The sequence below is a fragment of the Anastrepha ludens genome, chromosome 3 (assembly GCF_028408465.1).
Source record: "Anastrepha ludens isolate Willacy chromosome 3, idAnaLude1.1, whole genome shotgun sequence".
Lineage (NCBI taxonomy): Eukaryota > Metazoa > Arthropoda > Insecta > Diptera > Tephritidae > Anastrepha > Anastrepha ludens.
The window spans coordinates 132,678,032-132,697,063 of NC_071499.1; the positions used below are offsets into that span (position 1 = coordinate 132,678,032).

The 19,032-nt window shown below is 35.9% G+C and overlaps 4 protein-coding genes across 5 annotated transcripts; 2 read left to right on the plus strand and 2 right to left on the minus strand.

Moving 5' to 3' along the window:
• Positions 1–179: 179 nt before the first annotated feature.
• On the minus strand, positions 180–980 carry LOC128859352 (glutaredoxin-related protein 5, mitochondrial). Its single transcript, XM_054096309.1, has 2 exons — positions 573–980; positions 180–517 (listed from the first exon to the last, which is right to left on the minus strand). Exons 1-2 carry the CDS (start codon positions 874–876, stop codon positions 309–311), a joined length of 513 nt encoding a protein of 170 aa, XP_053952284.1. The 5' UTR covers positions 877–980; the 3' UTR covers positions 180–308.
• Positions 981–1,249: 269 nt separating this feature from the next.
• On the plus strand, positions 1,250–2,701 carry LOC128859351 (GPN-loop GTPase 1). Its single transcript, XM_054096308.1, has 4 exons — positions 1,250–1,952; positions 2,012–2,241; positions 2,307–2,445; positions 2,496–2,701. The coding sequence occupies exons 1-4, from the start codon at positions 1,356–1,358 to the stop codon at positions 2,685–2,687; spliced, it is 1,158 nt and encodes a 385-aa protein (XP_053952283.1). The 5' UTR covers positions 1,250–1,355; the 3' UTR covers positions 2,688–2,701.
• Positions 2,702–3,688: 987 nt separating this feature from the next.
• Positions 3,689–10,031, minus strand: LOC128859348 (uncharacterized). Its single transcript, XM_054096302.1, has 3 exons — positions 7,579–10,031; positions 6,486–6,623; positions 3,689–6,411 (listed from the first exon to the last, which is right to left on the minus strand). The coding sequence occupies exons 1-3, from the start codon at positions 8,968–8,970 to the stop codon at positions 6,340–6,342; spliced, it is 1,602 nt and encodes a 533-aa protein (XP_053952277.1). The 5' UTR covers positions 8,971–10,031; the 3' UTR covers positions 3,689–6,339.
• Positions 10,032–11,325: 1,294 nt separating this feature from the next.
• Positions 11,326–17,914, plus strand: LOC128859349 (probable methylmalonate-semialdehyde dehydrogenase [acylating], mitochondrial). Of its 2 annotated transcripts, none has more exons than XM_054096303.1 (3): positions 11,326–11,489; positions 15,981–16,338; positions 16,413–17,914. In XM_054096303.1, the coding sequence occupies exons 1-3, from the start codon at positions 11,460–11,462 to the stop codon at positions 17,588–17,590; spliced, it is 1,566 nt and encodes a 521-aa protein (XP_053952278.1). In that variant the 5' UTR covers positions 11,326–11,459; the 3' UTR covers positions 17,591–17,914. The 2 variants fall into 2 exon arrangements, with proteins under 2 accessions (XP_053952278.1, XP_053952279.1); XM_054096304.1 differs by lacking the exon at positions 11,326–11,489 and adding an exon at positions 15,709–15,799.
• The last annotated feature ends 1,118 nt before the right edge of the window (positions 17,915–19,032 follow it).

A 19,032-nucleotide genomic window follows, 5' to 3' on the forward strand; every position in this document is an offset into this window, starting at 1 on the left:
CCAACATGTTCTTTAAAGAACATCGAGAGTACTGTATGCAATTATTGCAGATTCATTATCCTACTCAGATATATGTGAAAATATTGGAACTTCTTGCTATTGCTGAATATAATCATAGTCAGGAGAAACACAGAGGAGCAAAAAATTAGAGGGTGCAGAATTAGTATACTATTATTAAATTCTTTTTAATCATTTATTAATATTTTAGTTGAGGCGACATATTTTAAAGCTGTCTCTTTGCTGGGATAACAAAAAATTGCAACAAGTTTTCTTATTACTAATACGAGTATATCAATATGTCATCCTCATCACTTTTGATTTGAGGTGCTGTCTTTTGGAGCGCTTTTATCTTGTTTTGTTGCCTCAGTCAGCAAAATTGATTCTATGCCAACTTTCTTTAACTCTTCTATCAAATCGCCGCTTTGGTGCATTTGTAACAAAATGTCACAGCCGCCAACGAATTCGCCATTCATGTAAACCTGGGGGATGGTAGGCCAATCTGAAAACTCTTTGATACCTGCAAAGGGTGTTTGATAACTTTTTATTGGAAATCTATGCATTTTAGAACATACTTTGGCGCAATTCGTCGCTTTGGAGTACATCATGAGCATCGTACTGAACTCCGTGCATTCGCAATATTTGCACCACCGCATTACTAAAACCACATTTCGGTGCCTCTGGGTTTCCTTTCATGAAGACTACAACCTTATTGGTATTGACAAGTTGTTTCAATGTGTCTTTGTTAAATGTTGGCTGCTTGGTATTGTTCGTCTCACCAGTAGCTGTAGATGCACTTTCGTATCGTTTAAGCATATGTATACGTGGTGCGACCATGCTCTGTCGAAAAAGTTGGCGTAGGATCAGTTTTCCAGACATTTTTTTAGTTTTGAGTTTCTATTTGCCTTAAAATTTTGTTAAATAACAAAAAAATTTGAATACTTCTAATTTCTTCGCCGATTTGACAATCAGCTGTTAAAATCTCACATGTGTTTTTGTTCTAATTTTGTTTTTGGTTATTGTTAAGTTTACCACACTTTGGAATTGGTATATTATTAAATTTTTGTCAATGAAACATGTAGTTTAAAACATATTAAATTGGTTTAAAAATAATAATTTTTTGCTAATTCAGTAAGCGGCATACGTGAACATATGTAAATCAAAATAGTGAAACAAAATAATCTTTCTACTTTGAGTAGAATGTGAAATGATTCACCCTTCGTCTGGCATCCCACACATGGTGAAATAGATTTCACCACTATGTCAGATCGTTTAGCATCGTTTTGTACCGTTTTCATAAATAGTGTCCTAATCGTAGTTATTTTACATTTTGAAAGAATTAAGTATAGAATTGTATAATGTCATCCTCTGCCTCTCGTTCAACTCCATCTTCTGGTGAAGCATCTTCACTTTCCGTGGAACAAGAAAACATATCAGCACCGATTTGCCTAATTGTTCTTGGCATGGCTGGCTCTGGGAAGACAACCTTCGTGCAGAAGCTCACACAACTTACATTTAATCATTTCAAGCCATATGTGATAAATCTTGATCCAGCGTGTCGTGAAACTCCCTACCACGCTAATATTGACATAAGGGATACTGTAAATTATAGAGAGGTGATGAAACAGTATAAGCTTGGGCCGAATGGTGGAATTGTTACGTCTTTAAATTTGTTTGCGACGAAATTCGAAAAGGTGGTTGAGTTAATAAGACGCGCTGGCCAACAGGGCCACAAGTGGTGCATAATTGATACACCTGGACAGATTGAAGTATTTACATGGTCCGCGTCTGGCACAATAATAACAGAAGCACTTGCAACCATGTTTCCAACAGTTGTTGTCTATGTAATGGATGTTGTGCGTTCTCTAAGTCCAACCACGTTTATGTCCAACATGTTATATGCATGTTCTATATTGTACAAAGCACGTTTGCCTTTTATTGTAGCTCTTAATAAGGTGAGTCATATAAAGAGATATGCTGAAGTATCATTATAAAGTCTATTTTCAATATGCAGATCGATGTACAGGATCACGATTTTGCAGTGGAGTGGATGACAGATTTTGAGGCTTTTCAAGAAGCTCTAGAAAAAGAACAAAACTACATAAGTAACTTGACAAGAACCATGTCACTTACACTAGATGAGTTTTACCGCAATTTGCGAACGTGTGGGTTATCGTCGAAAACTGGCATTGGCTTTAACCGTTTCTATGATTTAGTAAGTGAATGTGCAAAAGAATACGAAAGGTAAAGGAAATTTGTTCTTTGTTTGGTGAGCATCTAATTATTCGAAAACCTTTTCTCTATTGCAGGGACTATAAAGCCGAGTACAATAAGTTACGTGAGTTAAAATTTGCTGAGGAAGCGAAAAAGAAGGAAGAAGAATTGGCTAAAATTGCGCAAAGCGAAGGTGAAGGAGCCGAAGTGCCCTTAAGCAGTTATGTGGAGGAGGTAGATTAGATGTAAAAAAGTGTGTTGTTATTAAGGATGCCATTTTATAGGTTCCCATGGGACGTGAATTGTCAGACATTTACCTCAAACATCCAGGAAATGAAAGCTCGGAAGACGAAGAAGGGCATGAAGAGGAAGCACCCACATTTAATGAAGATCATGTTGAGGAACAAAACTTTAATCAATTTGTAAAACAGCATACTGATGCCCAGAAAGAAAAAATAAATAAAAGTGAAATTTAAAGAATATAAAATAATACTACAAAATTCGAAATGATTGTAATTAAATCCATTATCTGAGTGTGTATGTATATAGGCTTTATTAATGATTTAATTTGAGTGAATTTCAATCGCAAAAGCTATCTTTTGTTTTTCGTTACTTAAAACGAGTTTTATTAGGTGTTACAATGTACCGGCTTAGAAGCTTATATTTAATAATAATTGTGTACTTTACGCGAACATATACACATGTGTATATATAGCCAATAGTGTGGAATTTATGTAATGCTTAACATTCGTTATAATGGCATATGATGCAGTATGTCGCTTGAACATTACGATTTGCTCATAGCTGAACTAAGACTGCTGGACATAAATTAGCTAATACTGAACAGATTCTGTTTGAGCCTTTTACTTGACACTAAAATCTTTGAATTACGTCAGTTAAAAAGCCATGTATCAACAAAAAAAAAAAACCCCCACGTCGTCTGAGTATCTGGAAAGAGCTCTTTCGCTTGACGCCTGAATAATGAAAATTGATTGGATTTGTTAAAGTTATGAGCTATTGAACTTATTTAATACTACTAGGCGCCTAGAAATATGTGACAAGAGACCGTAAGAAACACATGGGAAGCGGAGTATGGCGGTACAAACTCACTTCCGCTTTTGGGTATCGCGTTTCTGCCATCGATGTTTGGTTTCCGATGCATGGACTGCAATTTTGGATGTAGTTGGAGTTATTGGAATACAACATAAATCCGATTGCTAAGGACATCTGCTATTTTTTTTCAAAATGCCGTTAAAAAATTCCGACTGATATTTGGTTAGCCGATTTCTTATTCCACCAATTTTCCATTTTTATAGTATCAAGTATTGTTTTTCCATTTCCGGCGATTAACTTACTATGAACCGACCCTTTCCTTTTCTGGTCATAGTACTTCCGTTTTTTGTGACATTTCAAATGCACATAATTTGAGTAAATATGAACATTTTTATAATTTTAGTGTCAAATAAAAGGCATTAGCTGGTCCTACCAAATGAATAAAACATTCGGACAATATATTTTTGGCCCAATCCATTAATTGTATTGGAAAGAAATAAAGCCAATTAAAAGAAATATTATACAAAGCTCTAATTTCCAATTCGGTTACATGTATATATGTTTTTTGTTTGGGTTTAAATGGTTTCATTTACTCTTTTGTAGAATGCGTGCGAAAATTTTTTAAAGTATCTAAATAAATGTGACATTTTTCCAAATGATTATTGATTTGTTTTTTCGTGAAGGATTCTTCTATGTCATAGCGCCAATTCTGCCATACATTATTACATTTCCGTAATTACTTGTGGGTTACATACATATTTATAAATACATGTGCATACATATTTGTAAAAAGCGGCCAACAAAAGTTATACATTTGATTGCTATTAATTTGTGTACTACCATTGTTGCTTGTTTTGTAAGTTTACATATAATATTTACGGTATATTGTAGTTAACAATTAGGTAACCATTTGCATTATATAGTTAATATTCCGATTCTTTGTAGTTTGCATTGGCAATACAATTTCCGAGTATCATAACAAGGATACACATTCAATAAGATGCATGTATGTATGTATGTATATATGTGTAGTATATGCTCTTAAAAAGTTACCAACTCAATACGCTTGTAAATACATGAACACTATTGCGATAAGCAAAATTAAAAAAACTAAAATAATAATTCCATGATATTCCGAGAATTGAATAAATTGTTTATCTTTACTTGTTTTGGTGGGAAAATGAAGCTGCAAGGTGCAAAAAAGGCTACGTACATATTTCATATTTTTTATTATTATTATACTCAACACCTGTATAGATCTGTGCGCTGTATGTACGTGTACTTTTGTTTTTGGAAATAAAAAATAATGAAATTATGACAAATAAACGGAAATGCAAATTGCACTACATTTTTTATGTTATTACGTATGTACATATATACTACGTATGTATGTATGTAAAAGTATGAATGTGAATATGTTGTAATGTACTAAATGTATTGATACTTGGTGCATGTGTGTATGTGCACATTATTTACGCTTCTCTATTGCTATCACATCGTCTTACAAAAATAGTTTATCATTTTTCTGTTCAACTACTACAATTTGTATTTACCTATTCCTCTGCTTTGCTTAGTGTGCTTTGCTCAATCAATGCAACAACTGTTTCGATACATACACATGTACATTATTATTTAAGTATGCACGTTTACAGAGTGGGCCTCTAGAGGATGCTTTCATTACGCTACAATACACAGTTCCTTTACAGTAAAAACTGCTAGGCGATACATACATATAAAGCGGGTGAATTTAATAATATTATACTATACTGATTTTTTATTTTTTTATTTTATTTAAGTTTGCTTTTAGCGAGAGCGCTACGCCTGTAATTACATACATATGTACATGTGTGGAAATGTAACAAGCTCAATTGAGTTAAATGTGAATCAAAACAAACTGTACTTGAGTGACTCGTTTATACTACTTTTAAGTGGTTTTGTTCGCACGTAGCTAATCACTGCACTATTTTGAATGCCTATCGAAGATGGCGGACGATTCCAAGTTTTACAATTATTGTTGCTTTTTGAGTTACTTATATGTATATACCTAGGTTTTGTAGATAATATTTGTTTCGAAATTTCGATTTTGTATTACAATTAATAATTTGTGGCTGATTACATCACTCCCAAATGATAAAATTTGAAATAAAGTATTGGAACTATCATTTCTTTTTAGATTTGACAATTATTTATGTATTCATTTGCGTCAAGCTACTTTTTTTAGCTTCTACTTAATTATTATCTGAATTACAATGTTTGTTTTAACATTTAAAAAAATTTCGAAACTTAAATTTTGTTATTCAGCTTAATTATTTTACATGGATAAATTTATGTGGCGAAATTTTTTAAATGAAATGCAACAGTCTTTTAGGCTTTTTGTTTGCATTAAACAAAAATTTGGGCGCTTAAAAAGTTTGCAAACATAAGTTTTGCCTTAAGATGCATGTATGTATGCACGTACCTTCGATTTTAATTGCATTGCTGAACAATATTGTTTCTTTTGATCAAAATTTAATGCTTTTATTTATTTTTTTAATGTTCCTAGGTAATACTAATTGGTTTCATTAGCTTAATTTAAACATTTTATATATTTTTAAGTAATGCTGATTGTGTCCTGTGTGAGCGTTGGTTACATTGAAAAATACATACAAATAAATGGATACATATTTTCTACTCCTCTAGAATTTCTGCCGATTATTCCACGTTTCAGCCGGTCAAAATTGTAAAGTGTAAGATTTTTCATTTGATTTGTGGTCATCTGACACGCGAACGTGTATATATGCATATGTATGTGTGGGTTTTTATGCGCACGAATGTTCTTAATCACAACATTGGGTATCGCTCGGGGTGACTGATTAAGTGGCTCCACTTGATTTTCTTTCGATGGTGGGCACACAATCATATGCACTTTTAAAATTTGCGGATATTTACTAGCGGTAGGTGAAACTTGGAGTTTTTCAATATTACGATAGTGGTGGTATTTTTTTAGTGTGTTTGAGTAAGTATGTATGTTAGTAAGCATTATTGCTGCACGCCAAACTTCGCAAAGTTTTGAGCTTCTTCTTCACGCACGGTCGTTTAGTCCTCATCGGAAAGATTGGCATTGGCCAGAAGTGTTGTATTATCGTCAGCGCCGGCCTCTTCGACGTCCTGAAAAGAAAAAGTAACGCAAAGGTGGGTAAATGAATATTTTATTTACCGATGGTGGAGTTTTGGCCACTTACATTGCGATTCCGCTTTCGCACCGAAGAGACGATGGCGCGTTTGTTGCGTGCCACCAAGCAAACCGCAATGATTAGAATCATGCCAGTTAAGGCGAAACCCAGCAGTGCTGGCAGTAAAACGCTGTCCTCCTTGTAACCCTAGAGCATAGGAAAAAAATAAAAAATAAATCATTTTAATAAGTATTAAGAAATGCATGTATGCACATATATAAATGTACGTAAATATAGTATGCCCATATGTACATAAGGGTGCAATATTTTCGGTACAAAAAAAAAAAACAAAAAATCGGTACTTTTTTCCTATTGGAGTAATACTAGCACTTGTATTATATTTTAATACTTCCCCCGAAATATTTCCGAAAAATATTAAGATTTATGTAAGCCAGACCGATTTGAAACCACCACAAAAGATTACATTTTTTATTATTACCAATTTATTTGTAAACTAATTTTATATATAAAACACGATTTTTAGAATTATTCTCAAATCGGCATACAAGTCTTAAAATATAATTAATTTTATAATTCCGGTGGAAAAAAATACAACTTGTTCAGTGAAGTACGCGAATGTACATACATACATATATACATATGTATTATATATTCGAGTTATAAAATGTTTAAGTAGTAATAAATAATTTACTCTGAGTAATGACAACTAAGGTTATAGATTAGGGTGAAAACTAAATCGCGTGCATTCAATCAAAAGTGACAAGGTGGAAGAGGGAAGCACAATTATACTCGGCCCACACTGAGAAACAGTAAAATAACTCTTACTTTGATATCTTCCAAAATATAAACTGAAATTGAATATTCCCCGAGGTTTCGACATTGGCAGGATTAGATATACTCGTATTTATAAAGGAAATTGGCCCAACATTTTTTTTATAAAAATGAAAAATTTGTTACTACTCCCCATTACGGATTTCTATTTGCTTATTCATTAACTTACAATTTTCCAGACGCATGTAACAAAAAATTTATTTTTTTTAAACCAATTTCAATGCAACACACTTATAAGGGAGGTCGAGACAGAGGTATTGTTGTCTAAGGTTCAGTTATAAAAATTTTACATAAAAAATTATTTGCTTACAGTCCATTGGAAATAAGTAGACGGATCAATGTAAGGCCAATGCGACTGAATCCAGTCGGCGTTCTTTGTCTCCACAACATCTGCGGCATTCACCTTGGACGGCTGGGCAGGCCTACTCATACTCGAATCTGGACCAACACCCGAAACCCCGTTATTGCTATCAGCTGCGCCACTGGCCACTTCATTGCTGCTGAGCTGCTTGTGTGGCATAACCTCGGAGTTGGTGCGCACGAGTGCCGGCGGTATGATTGGCTTCTTTGCTGTAGACTTCAGTAGAGGCAATTGCATGATGCGTGTCATAATGGTCGGCATAGCTGGGGCGCTAGTATTTTGATTTAAAATCATATTGGCATTGACTGAAGATGCAGCCGAGATTGAGGCTGAAGCTGCAGCTGGTGCATGTGGCGAATAAATGCTGGTGGTAGAAAATGACGTTGTTGGACGTATTGCGGCTGGTATACCATTTTGTATTGGACGACTAAGTATTTTATTCTTGCCCAGGACGCTGTTGCTGTTAATTTGTTTACCATTTTGAGCAAAGTACGGGTTCATTGTGGTTGTCACAGCGATAGTAGGCGCAATGCCAGGCAATGCCTGAATCTCGCCTGTTTGGAATCGCACCTCCGTGACCAAATTATTCGTTCCAATCGATGGTTCCTGGGGTGTCGCTCCATTTAATAACCCATTTGTATCTAAGGCGCCGCTAATCGGTGCTGGCATTGCAGTTGTGGACATTTCATACTTTACCCCAGTAACTACACCCACTTGTGGTTCCAACATTCCATCCTTTGTTTTACCAGTCTGTGTGCGAAAGTTGGCAGCTGCGTTAGTCTCCTCAGCTGGTGGCTGCTCCTCCTTGTCCGATGTATATCCAACAGGTTTGACCTTAGTTTGATTTATTTTCGGCTGCGTTTGCGTTTTATTGACACGTAAAATTATTTTTTCCACGCCGTCGCGGTTGATAATTTCTACTTTTTGACCAATATTAGCAGCGCTATTATGTAGCGGTAATTGTTGAGATCCACCATTTTCACCAGCTTTTCTTGAAGCTTCCCTCGGCCCACCGGCGTTTCTGTGCAGTCCATTAATGCTGGCTCCATGTGTTAGCGCTGCCTTCGTTTTTAAAAACCACTCAGTGGGATTGGGCAGGCACTCCGCCGACACTAGAAATGGTATCAACACTGCGCCCACAATAACGGTGCAGACGAAAATTAAGCCTAAGTAAGCAAAGAATGAGCGCCGTCTCGGGCGTCTCGATTTACCTTTGCGGCCAGAAACAGAGGTGCAGTTACTGCCTGCGCTTGATAGCTTGCCCTCGATGCGAAAGTCATCGTTCTGTGGCAGTATCGTATATTGCAGGCTGTTCTCGCCGTGCCGCACCGTCTTGTACATCTTTACGACGCGAATTGTGGCGTCGGATTGCGATGTGCAAAGGTTCACGAGTGTTACACTACACTATATGGTGTTTAAATAATTTCCAATTGGCTTCGCATTGCGAGGGTGCTCGGCGGCTTAGCAATTTTTAATTTACTACACACACACTAACACTCACGCACACAACCACAAAATGGACGAAGATGTTGGGGTTGGAAGCCTAGTAACCCCTTCACTCGCCAATCGCTCTATTCGTTATTGATTAAACAATATCCTTGTGGCACGTCAGGAAACCAAGCAAGAAGAAAAGCCGTTCTTTTGCACTATTGCTGTAATTAATTACAGGTCGTAGTGGGTTTTGCTCTGCTTACGCCACCGTTAAACCCTTTGTCGTCGACCTCTACCGCAGACGCCCGTCGTTGATTGGGGTAGGTTGAAACACTTAAATATTATTTTTTCTTTCTTTTTCGCTCTACAGCCAGAAGGGTGAAGTGGGTGGCTGAATTGTGTATTTGATATTTCTTGGAAAGGATTTGTAACTTCTGGCAGATGTCGGGCACTCTTTACTTAAATGCATCCACTTTTCTTCAAGCACAATTCCTATTCAAAATGGAGTCGATGTCGAAGGACGTTTTTTTTTCATGTTTCAAATTTTCACTATTGTGCTGCCTGCATCAGCTCACAAATGGCAGCCACTAGTTGAGATATTTTTAATTCCAATATTTTTGTATATATTCTTTATCAACGAATGGCTATTATGTTGTAACACCAACAATTTTTCGCAAATCGCAATTCGTGTCAAATATGCTAATTTTGTATGTACTCGTCAATAAGTGTTCACTGTCAGCCACTTGAGTTGAGTATTTGACAAATACTTTAAGTTTGACTTTTCTACATGGCATGGAAAAATCAATAAAAAGGACCTGTAGACGTATTCCTAGTTCGTTTGAAGTGAAGTGAGAGTAGCTTATTACGAATATATGTACGAGCACTGCCCCTTCGACGTTGAGTCGGTTGTAATGTCATCAGAGGTTTGTGGTTTAACCGGCCGTTTTTGGCATTTCAAACAACTACAACTGGCAATGCTAATATTGCAGCGGGATATCCTTGTGAATGATAACGGTCAAGAGTGGCATGGAACAAACTTAAAGTGGTTGCATGGAACGCAATAGAGTGAAACAAACTGGGTGGTGGTTTGGCCAGCTGGCTAGATATGACTACTATGTCTGCACATTTGTGTATGCATACGACTAGAACACGTTTCCCGAATCTTTAAAAAATATATGAATTCATATTCGAGCATGAATAAAAATATTAATGTCATTTGCCCAAATTATGGTAGTATTGAGCATAAAAAAACTTGGAGATCTCAGTAATATTCCGATAGACATTTACTAAAGTTTTGCCATTAAATAAATTAATAAAAAATTAGTAAAACTAATTAAACAACCACAAAAAACACCATTGAGAATTTATGCACAATTAATGATAATTTTTCATTGCAGACATTTTAAGGATGTTATCATAGAAGAATTATGCTCAGAATGACTCGAGGAATGAAACGAAGATTTAGAATCTCCAAAGTTATAATTATTGATAACGAAAGAATTAAGCATGCAAAACATTGCCTTTATAAAAATGCTTACAGTTATTGGCATGCATGTGCACATGCATATAAATAATTTATTATTTAATTATTGATAAACATTTTCCAATTTTCGGTGGGCCCGACTGGAATAAACCGGCCCCTTCAATCCAACACAAATATCAGTTGCAGTCCAAATTTGTGGCGACCATACACTCTCCTCTTCTCCCATTTTGCTCATAGTAGTCATATGTAAATATTTGCGTATTTATGTATGTGTGTTAGTATAAAAGCCAAAATGCTAAGACGCGTGGAATTATTTTTAGATTTTATTTATAATTCTTGCGGCTTAAAGAATTTCAAAGCGCAGTACAAAGGTCGTCGCTTTGGGATGCACTGTAAATTGTCTAATCTAGGCAGTTAAACTTAATTTTTTGTTTCTACTTTTCATAAACTCCTTTTGACATATGTGGGCATATACACATACATATATTTAAATATTTAAAAATTTATTTACTTGGATTTTGTTTTCCCCAGCACAAAAATGCATACATATACATACCTATGTTCTCCCATACAAATAATACTTAACATCAGCTGTATGCTCCGCATTCGGTCTTCCATTGGATTAATAATAAATAAACAGTGAATATAGAGGCTCTCTCTGCGAGCGCAATAAAACGCCAAATGGCCCCTATTGGAATGGAGACGACCTGCTCCCAACTATGCGCTCGGCTAACGTCGCCAACTAGTAAAAGTCATAATTCGCTGTTCTTGTGGCCAGCAGTCGAAAGTCATTTTAGTTCTAGTGGAACCACCAGGAAGTTTGGTTTGATCGGTCTTCGCCACTGGTTGTGCAAAATATAAATTTATTCCAATTTGTTTTAAGAATTCTGGTGTGACGTGGATAAATACTGATAAGATGTCTTTGGTTCGTTTAATTGGCGCTGAGGTGAGATTACTATGAGAATGAATACGAATCTAATAAGCAGTGTAATTGAGCAAAACGCAAGAATGATAGAAAGAAGATTGCGCCCATCAGAGCGTACGTGACGTCACGTTTGCAGAGTTGTGCAGTATTACCAACCATTTGCTCTTCGCAATACATTTAGTGCTTTTTTATACCGAAAATGCGACAATTTTTAAGTTTGGTGTTTGTTTCCTTTTGTTTTTAATTTAAGGCTACCGAGACTTTAGGTTGAAAAAAAACCGTATTATTATACAAAAGAAGTTTAAAAAAGGCCACTCTGAGAAGATTTTAGTGCTAATGACAATTGTTTTACTCTTATAAAATTTGATAATTTGAAATTGCAAATTTAATTTTTGGCTCCATTTAAGGCTATGCAAAAATATTAAATGCCCCTCTCTCAACTCTTCTTAAGATTGAAAACCTTTTTACACATTTTAAAAAGCCTTTGAATTTATTGAATGCGAATTGAAACCATAGAGGTGTAATCGTTTCTTCCGGTCATCAATCCTTAGTGAGACATAGAGCACCAAGAGGTGTATTCATAGTAAAAATAAGCAACAAAATACCAGAAAATACTAAAGAAACCATACTGACATTTTTACAAAAAGAGTACCTTATCTAGTTACATAACTTCAAATATAGCAAAAAAGTCGTTCCCTTAACAAAAGAGTTTCACTTAACAAAAAAAACTCATAAATTAAATTGTACATAAGCATAACACATTTATTTAAAAAAAAACGCACATTCTACAGACAATTTGTCACGCATACAAAGTTCTTTAAGTAACACAATAAAAATTTCGTGTTTTATTTTCTTTAAATGGGCATTTAGTGCGTTTTTATATCCAAAGCTAGGCAGCCCTGCAGTAGCGAGAGAGAGATTTGACTGCCGAAAGCAGAAGAACACCAACAACGCCGGCAATCGCGGGCAATGCCACCAGATGTTAAAAAAAAGTAAAGCTAAATAAAACTAAGTGAATTATTTAAACAATTATTAAAAAATGTATATTTTACAAAATTATAAACATTACTTTTAATAAGTACAGCTAGAAAAATGTCATGAAGAAAGAACTAAAACTCCGAGACAAAAAATAATAAAAATAACAAAAAAAAAATGCTAAATCAAGTTACGAAAATGGTAATCTGGCCATACTGGAGCTAAAATCACGTAACTACATGATGCAAAGAATAATGAGATGGCGCCCATCGTGGTCCCGTTACTTTGCGCTCAGCGAATTTGACAACTAGTTACGTGATTTTAGCTCCAGTATGGCCAGATTACCATTTTCGTAACTTGATTTATGATTTTTTTTTGTTATTTTTATTATTTTGTGTCTCGGAGTTTTAGTTCTTTCTTCATGACATTTTTCTAGTTGTTCTAATTAAAATGTCATGTTTATAATTTTGTAAAATATGCATTTTTTAATAATTATTTAAATAATTCACTCAGTTTTATTTAGCTTTACTTTTTTTTAACATCTGGTGGCATTGCCCGCGAGTGCAGGCGTTGTTGGTGTTCTTCTGCTTTCGGCAGTCAAATCTCTCTCTCGCTACTGCAGTGTTGCCTAGCTTTGGATATAAAAACGCATTAAAATGCCCATTCAAAGAAAATAACCCAACAAATTTTTATTGAATCACTTAAAGAACTTTGTATGCGTGACAAATTGTCTTTAAAATGTGCGTTTTTTTAAATAAATATGTCATGCTTATGTACAATTTAATTTATGAGGTTTTTCTTAAACGAGACTCTTTTGTTAAGGGAACGGCTTTTTTGCTATATTTGAAGTTATGTAACTAGATAAGGTACTCTTTTTGTAAAAATGTCAGTATGGTTTCTTTAGTATTTTCTGGTAGTTTGTGGCTTATTTTTACAATGAATACAACCCTTAATGTCCTATGTCTCACTAAAGATTTATGACCGGAAGAAACAATTACACCTCTAAGGTTTTAATTCGCTTTCAATAAATTCAAAAGCTTTTTAAAATGTGTAAAAAGGTTTTCAATCTTAAGAAGAGTTGGGAGCGGGGCAAATAATATTTTTGCATAACCTTAAATGGAGCCAAAAATTAAATTTGCACTTTCAAATTATCAAATTTTATAAGAGTAAAAAAATTTTCATTAGCACTAAAATCTTCTCAGAGATCTGGTCACATTGCCCATGATTGCGGTTATTGTTGATGTTTATGAATATTCGTTTCTTATTTGAAATGTGCGTTAATAAGAACAAACGGTAACAAACGTTTTAGTGAATATTTACGCAAAAATAAGATATTTCGTGAAAGTGTACTCGTATAAGTGAAAAATAAGAAAACATGAAATGTGCAGTGAAAAATTGTGCTAGTAAGAACCTCAATAAAGCGTGTGATATAAGCTTTTTTATATTATATTTCCAAAGGATGAGGCGCTCTGCAAACAGTGGATGCATTTCTGCCGGCGAGGAAATACCTTCAATCGAAAAACGAGCTTTATATGTATGAAGCATTTTACTAGTGATAGCATTGAAGCATTCGGTAGCTTTAAATTAAACGCAAAAAGAAACAAACACGAAACTTCAAAATTTTCGCATTTTCGGTATAAAAAAGCACTAAATTTATTGCGAAGAGCAAATGGTTGGCAATACTGCACAACTCAGCAAACGTGACGACACGTACGCTCTGATGGGCGCAATCTTGTTTATATCATTCTTGACGTAACTAGTTGTCAAATTCGCTGAGCGCAAAGTAACGGGACCACGATGGGCGCCATCTCATTATTCTTTGCATCATGAGCAAAACGATTGTTTTTGTATTTATTTGCTTATATGGCACTTTTGTTTGTTTGTTTGCTTATAGTCGTTGTGAGAATAAAGTTTCGTCGTATTTATGGTTACGTAACTAATTTGTGGGCACGTTTATAGAAATGGAGAACTCTCTCCCTGTTTCTTCGGCACACAGAGATGTCTGCTTACATAGATATTATCAGTTCAAGTGTAAGCTTGAATTTATTGTTTATCGGTATTAAAGCCGGCATAGTCAATACCACTTTATTTGTGTACATATATATGCACATGTGCATACATTTTGTTTGTGCATAAACCTAAAAACATGTGTACTAAAGGCATATAATGCCTCTAGTCGTCGCACGTGCAAATACAATTATTTTAATGGCTTGTGAAAGCGAACAAGTTGATATAGATTTTAAATTTATTTACACATGATTCAGAACAAAAGTATGCACATTAATATCTGCGATTATACATGCAATACCTAAATTAAATAAAATTAAATTCTGAGGATGAGCCTATCACTTTTATAATTTAGAAGAGTAATTAGCGGCGAAGTATGGAACTTAAGAAATAATATTAAGGAATAATGAAATATAAAATATAACGAAATATGGAAAATTTAATTATTTTTTTTATATTGAATTCTAGAAAAAGACTAGTTTATCATTTTCAAAACTAAATTAGTGGCCAATTTAAGCGATGGAGCCATTTCGTTTTTAACTTGTGCAAAACTGAAGAACGGAGGAATAAAGTGATTGTTACAAAAGCAGTATATTTCCTAATAATATAATATATAAGTTATCTTGTTGAATTGGCTATCCATAATAATCTACATATTAAAATAAGGTAAATAAATATTAGAAAATATTTGGCACCCCGTAAATGTTATGCCAATTATCCATACTTTAAACGCCGATTGTTAACTTGTAGTATTTTTGCACAAAATTTAACCCGTCCCTAAAAGTGTAGTAAGGGAAGCTCATGCCTAGCTTACTTGCCAGATATTGAGCACGGACTTGTACCAAAATGGTCTCGTTCTGCGTTAGTTTGGAGACAGTCCAGCATTTGTATGCACAAATATCTACTTATCTTCAGATCTTCACTCTCTCAATCGCTGTTTTGGCTCTTAGCTTTGCCAAATAATTACTCTCGCCGAATAAATTTTAATATTTTGCAACTAGTTTTGGCAGAGAACGTTGATTTTAGTTTGTCGAGTGGTATTTTGCTTTTGTTTTTGTTGGAGAGAGATATGTATGTATGTACACATGCATGTGTAATAACGTTTGTGTTTTTTGGCGAATTCCTATGCTTGGACACCACTTAGTATTCAAGCACTTTAATTTTTACAGTGTAGGCAATGGTGTTGACTTTTAAAAACATCGACTGTGCAATGTCAAATCAATTAACATTGCAACGGCTAGTGTTTTTAATCATCTAATTATCATGTTTTAACGGTTCATAGACCTACTCATAAAGAATGCAATCAATAAGTGAAAGCGATGAATTAAAGTGGGAAGGAATGGAAAATGGTACAAATCTCAGCAAATATGTAGTAATCTTAGTAAAAGAAGCATGATTTCAAATAATTAATTTTTTATTATAATTAGATTAGAAGTTTTTGGCATTTCATATTTTCTGCGAAAGACTGTCTGGTGATGTTGGACCAGTTGGTATTAAGTTACTGAAATATTTTTCTCTTTATTGTTTCAGTGCCGTTTGTTGGGTAAGCGCGGTTACAGCAGCTCATCCCCCGCCACCACCAAAATGTTCATCGATGGAAAATTTGTGGAGTCGCAAACCAAAGAATGGATTGATTTGCACGATCCCGCCACCAATGAGGTCATCAACCGTGTTCCAAAATGCACCCAAGCTGAGATGCAAACGGCTTTGGAGTCTAACAAGAAGGCCTTCAAATCCTGGAGCCAGCAATCCGTGCTGTCCCGCCAGCAGGTCATGTTTAGGTTGCAGGCATTGATCAAAGCGAATATGGGTGAATTAGCCAAGAACATCACTAAGGAACAGGGTAAGACACTGGCTGATGCCGAGGGTGATGTGTTACGCGGATTACGTAAGTTGCTATAAATGAATTTTTTTCTATTCCTTGAAAAAATTAATTTAATTTCTTTATTTTCGCCGCAACAGAGGTGGTGGAGCATTCATGCAGCATTCCATCTCTCGCCATGGGAGAGACTGTTTCTAATGTAGCACGTGACATGGATACCTTCTCGTTAGTCTTGCCTTTGGGTGTCACCGCCGGTATTGCGCCCTTCAACTTCCCTGCCATGATCCCACTTTGGATGTTTCCTGTCGCCATTACCTGCGGCAACACAATGCTTCTGAAACCGTCGGAGCGTGTCCCTGGATCGACTATGATATTAATGGAGCTGTTAAATGAAGCTGGCTGCCCACCCGGTGTCGTTAACGTAATTCATGGCCAACACGATGCTGTCAACTTCATCTGCGATGCGCCTGAGATCAAAGCTGTGTCCTTTGTAGGATCTGACGCTGCAGGAAAGTATATTTACGAACGCGCTGGCAAAAATGGTAAGCGTGTGCAGAGCAACATGGGCGCCAAGAACCATGGTGTCATCATGGCTGATGCAAACAAAGAAAATACCTTGAACCAATTAGCCGGTGCCGCATTCGGCGCTGCAGGTCAACGTTGCATGGCCCTTTCCACTGCGGTGTTTGTCGGTGAAGCACAGAAGTGGATTCCAGACTTGGTAGAGCGTGCCAAAAAGCTGAAGGTGAACGCCGGACACGTGCCTGGAACTGATGTAGGACCAGTAATCAGCGAACAATCGAAAAAACGTATTCACGATCTGATTGAGTCTGGTATAAAGGAGGGCGCTAAGCTTATTCTCGACGGACGCGACGTTAAGGTACCTGGCTATGAGGATGGCTACTTTGTCGGCCCTACCATTCTTACTGATGTCACACCCGATATGCAGTGCTACAAAGAGGAAATTTTTGGACCCGTTCTTGTTATTTTGAATGTCGATACTCTGAATGAAGCCATTCAAACAGTCAATACGAACCCTTACGGCAACGGCACCGCGATTTTCACCACAAATGGTGCCACCGCACGCAAATTCATTAACGAGATCGATGTCGGACAAGTGGGTGTGAATGTTCCTATTCCTGTGCCATTGCCCATGTTCTCCTTTACTGGCACACGTGGCTCCTTCCGCGGCGACCACCACTTCTACGGTAAAATGGGCATCAAATTCTACACGCAAACCAAGACTGTGACACAACTGTGGCGCGAAACGGACGTGACACACACGCAGGCGGCCGTGGCTATGCCAACAATGAAATAGACTTTACTAGATGCTGTGCACTAACTAAACTGATAGCCTGATTGCGTTAGCCTTCCGCTAAAACGTGTCTTAGGGATGAAAAACGATACAGAAATGGGAAGTGTGCCTACATAAATATATTTTTGTACGCCCAGAATTTTCATACAAATCCATGAAAGAAATTGTTGCATTTATTTTTGTTTATTTTAAGAATGTAAATCTGTTTGTTTCTAGTAATAATAATTATTAATAAAAAGAATATGAGTGAATCAAGAACTATAAATGAAAAAATCAAGAAGATTATGCATGTACCTGTAAGTGTAATAAAAGCAGGAATACTATTAAGTGCTGCGAAGTTTTGTTCTGGGTGAAACGAAAAATACTGTGGGCTTTCGAGTATTTATATGGCTGCAAAAATCCTCACATACGATGAGAAATTGAATGTTTGATTTGACATTTGATATTTTATTGACAGAAACAATCAATGAATGCAAAATATGATATCGTAAACTATGCGATAATCTTGGGAAAACTACGTTCAATAGAGGCGAAAGTCATAAGACTGTCATACCCTTTTATTATTGTTTCCTTTTAATCTGCCCTCAACGCTGCGAGATACTCCAATCGCATGATGGTAGGATGTCGAGACGAATAGAAGGGTATGCAATTTTATTGCCCATTGTCGCTCTCAAATTTGTAGATACTCGTAAATTCATTGGAACATTGCATGATTGTCCAATCGTTTTGTATGTTGGATGAGTCAAAGCCCTCGAATTTCCAGCCGAAACAAAAATAAAGAATCCTAATGTGTTTTTGCAAAGCGCCTTCATCATAAATTTGACATGATTTTGTCTTGCATCTATTCAAAGGAGTAACTTCAGTAGTTAATTTGCGCATTACCCCTTTTTAAGGCAGAGAGCGTTGTTTGCTGATCAGTGAGTGCGTTGAAGCGTGCATTTTGCACATTTCGATGCTGATTTGTTGATGAGTCCATGCTGTTGAAATTCCATTGATGAGTCTATGAAGAATAGGAACAAGAAATCGTGATGTGCGTACAGGGGAGGATTTTTGATTAGCTTTCGAGCGAATGTTGCTTACGTGTGAAAATATAGTTTTCTATAGCTTTGGTGCCAGAAAATTCGATAAATGTCAAACGACTCATTGGTAACTCCCTTTGGAAACGCCTTGTAGTGTACTACTAATTAAAGTCTTTGCAAATAAATTATGCGCTACAAAAAGTCGTAGCTACCTACAAAAAAAGCGAGCCGAATTGTTTAAAGGAAACAATCGGCATCGCGGAGGATTTTTAAGAGCAACTTAATTTATTTTTAAATGCCATACAGAACAGAACTAATTTTAACGTTCAATTATTTTAATTCAACTCAATTTAGTGAGGCAAATGAGACTTTTCCATATTCAAATACTGGGACAAAACTTTTTCAACACAATATTTTATGCATAAC

Bases quoted from the DNA above. Each gene is read 5' to 3' on its own strand.
- LOC128859352 (XM_054096309.1), bottom strand. From the start codon at position 876: ATGTCTGGAAAACTGATCCTACGCCAACTTTTTCGACAGAGCATGGTC. The intron at 518-572 runs GTATGTTCTAAA...CACCCTTTGCAG, and splicing joins AAGCGACGAATTGCGCCAAA to GTATCAAAGAGTTTTCAGAT.
- LOC128859351 (XM_054096308.1), top strand. From the start codon at position 1,356: ATGTCATCCTCTGCCTCTCGTTCAACTCCATCTTCTGGTGAAGCATCT. The intron at 1,953-2,011 runs GTGAGTCATATA...TTCAATATGCAG, and splicing joins TTATTGTAGCTCTTAATAAG to ATCGATGTACAGGATCACGA. The intron at 2,446-2,495 runs GTAGATTAGATG...GCCATTTTATAG, and splicing joins TAAGCAGTTATGTGGAGGAG to GTTCCCATGGGACGTGAATT.
- LOC128859348 (XM_054096302.1), bottom strand. From the start codon at position 8,970: ATGTACAAGACGGTGCGGCACGGCGAGAACAGCCTGCAATATACGATA. The intron at 6,624-7,578 runs GTAAGCAAATAA...CCTATGCTCTAG, and splicing joins CTACTTATTTCCAATGGACT to GGTTACAAGGAGGACAGCGT. The intron at 6,412-6,485 runs GTAAGTGGCCAA...TTTTCTTTTCAG, and splicing joins TGCGAAAGCGGAATCGCAAT to GACGTCGAAGAGGCCGGCGC.
- LOC128859349 (XM_054096303.1), top strand. From the start codon at position 11,460: ATGTCTTTGGTTCGTTTAATTGGCGCTGAG. The intron at 11,490-15,980 runs GTGAGATTACTA...TTATTGTTTCAG, and splicing joins TTCGTTTAATTGGCGCTGAG to TGCCGTTTGTTGGGTAAGCG. The intron at 16,339-16,412 runs GTAAGTTGCTAT...TCGCCGCAACAG, and splicing joins TGATGTGTTACGCGGATTAC to AGGTGGTGGAGCATTCATGC.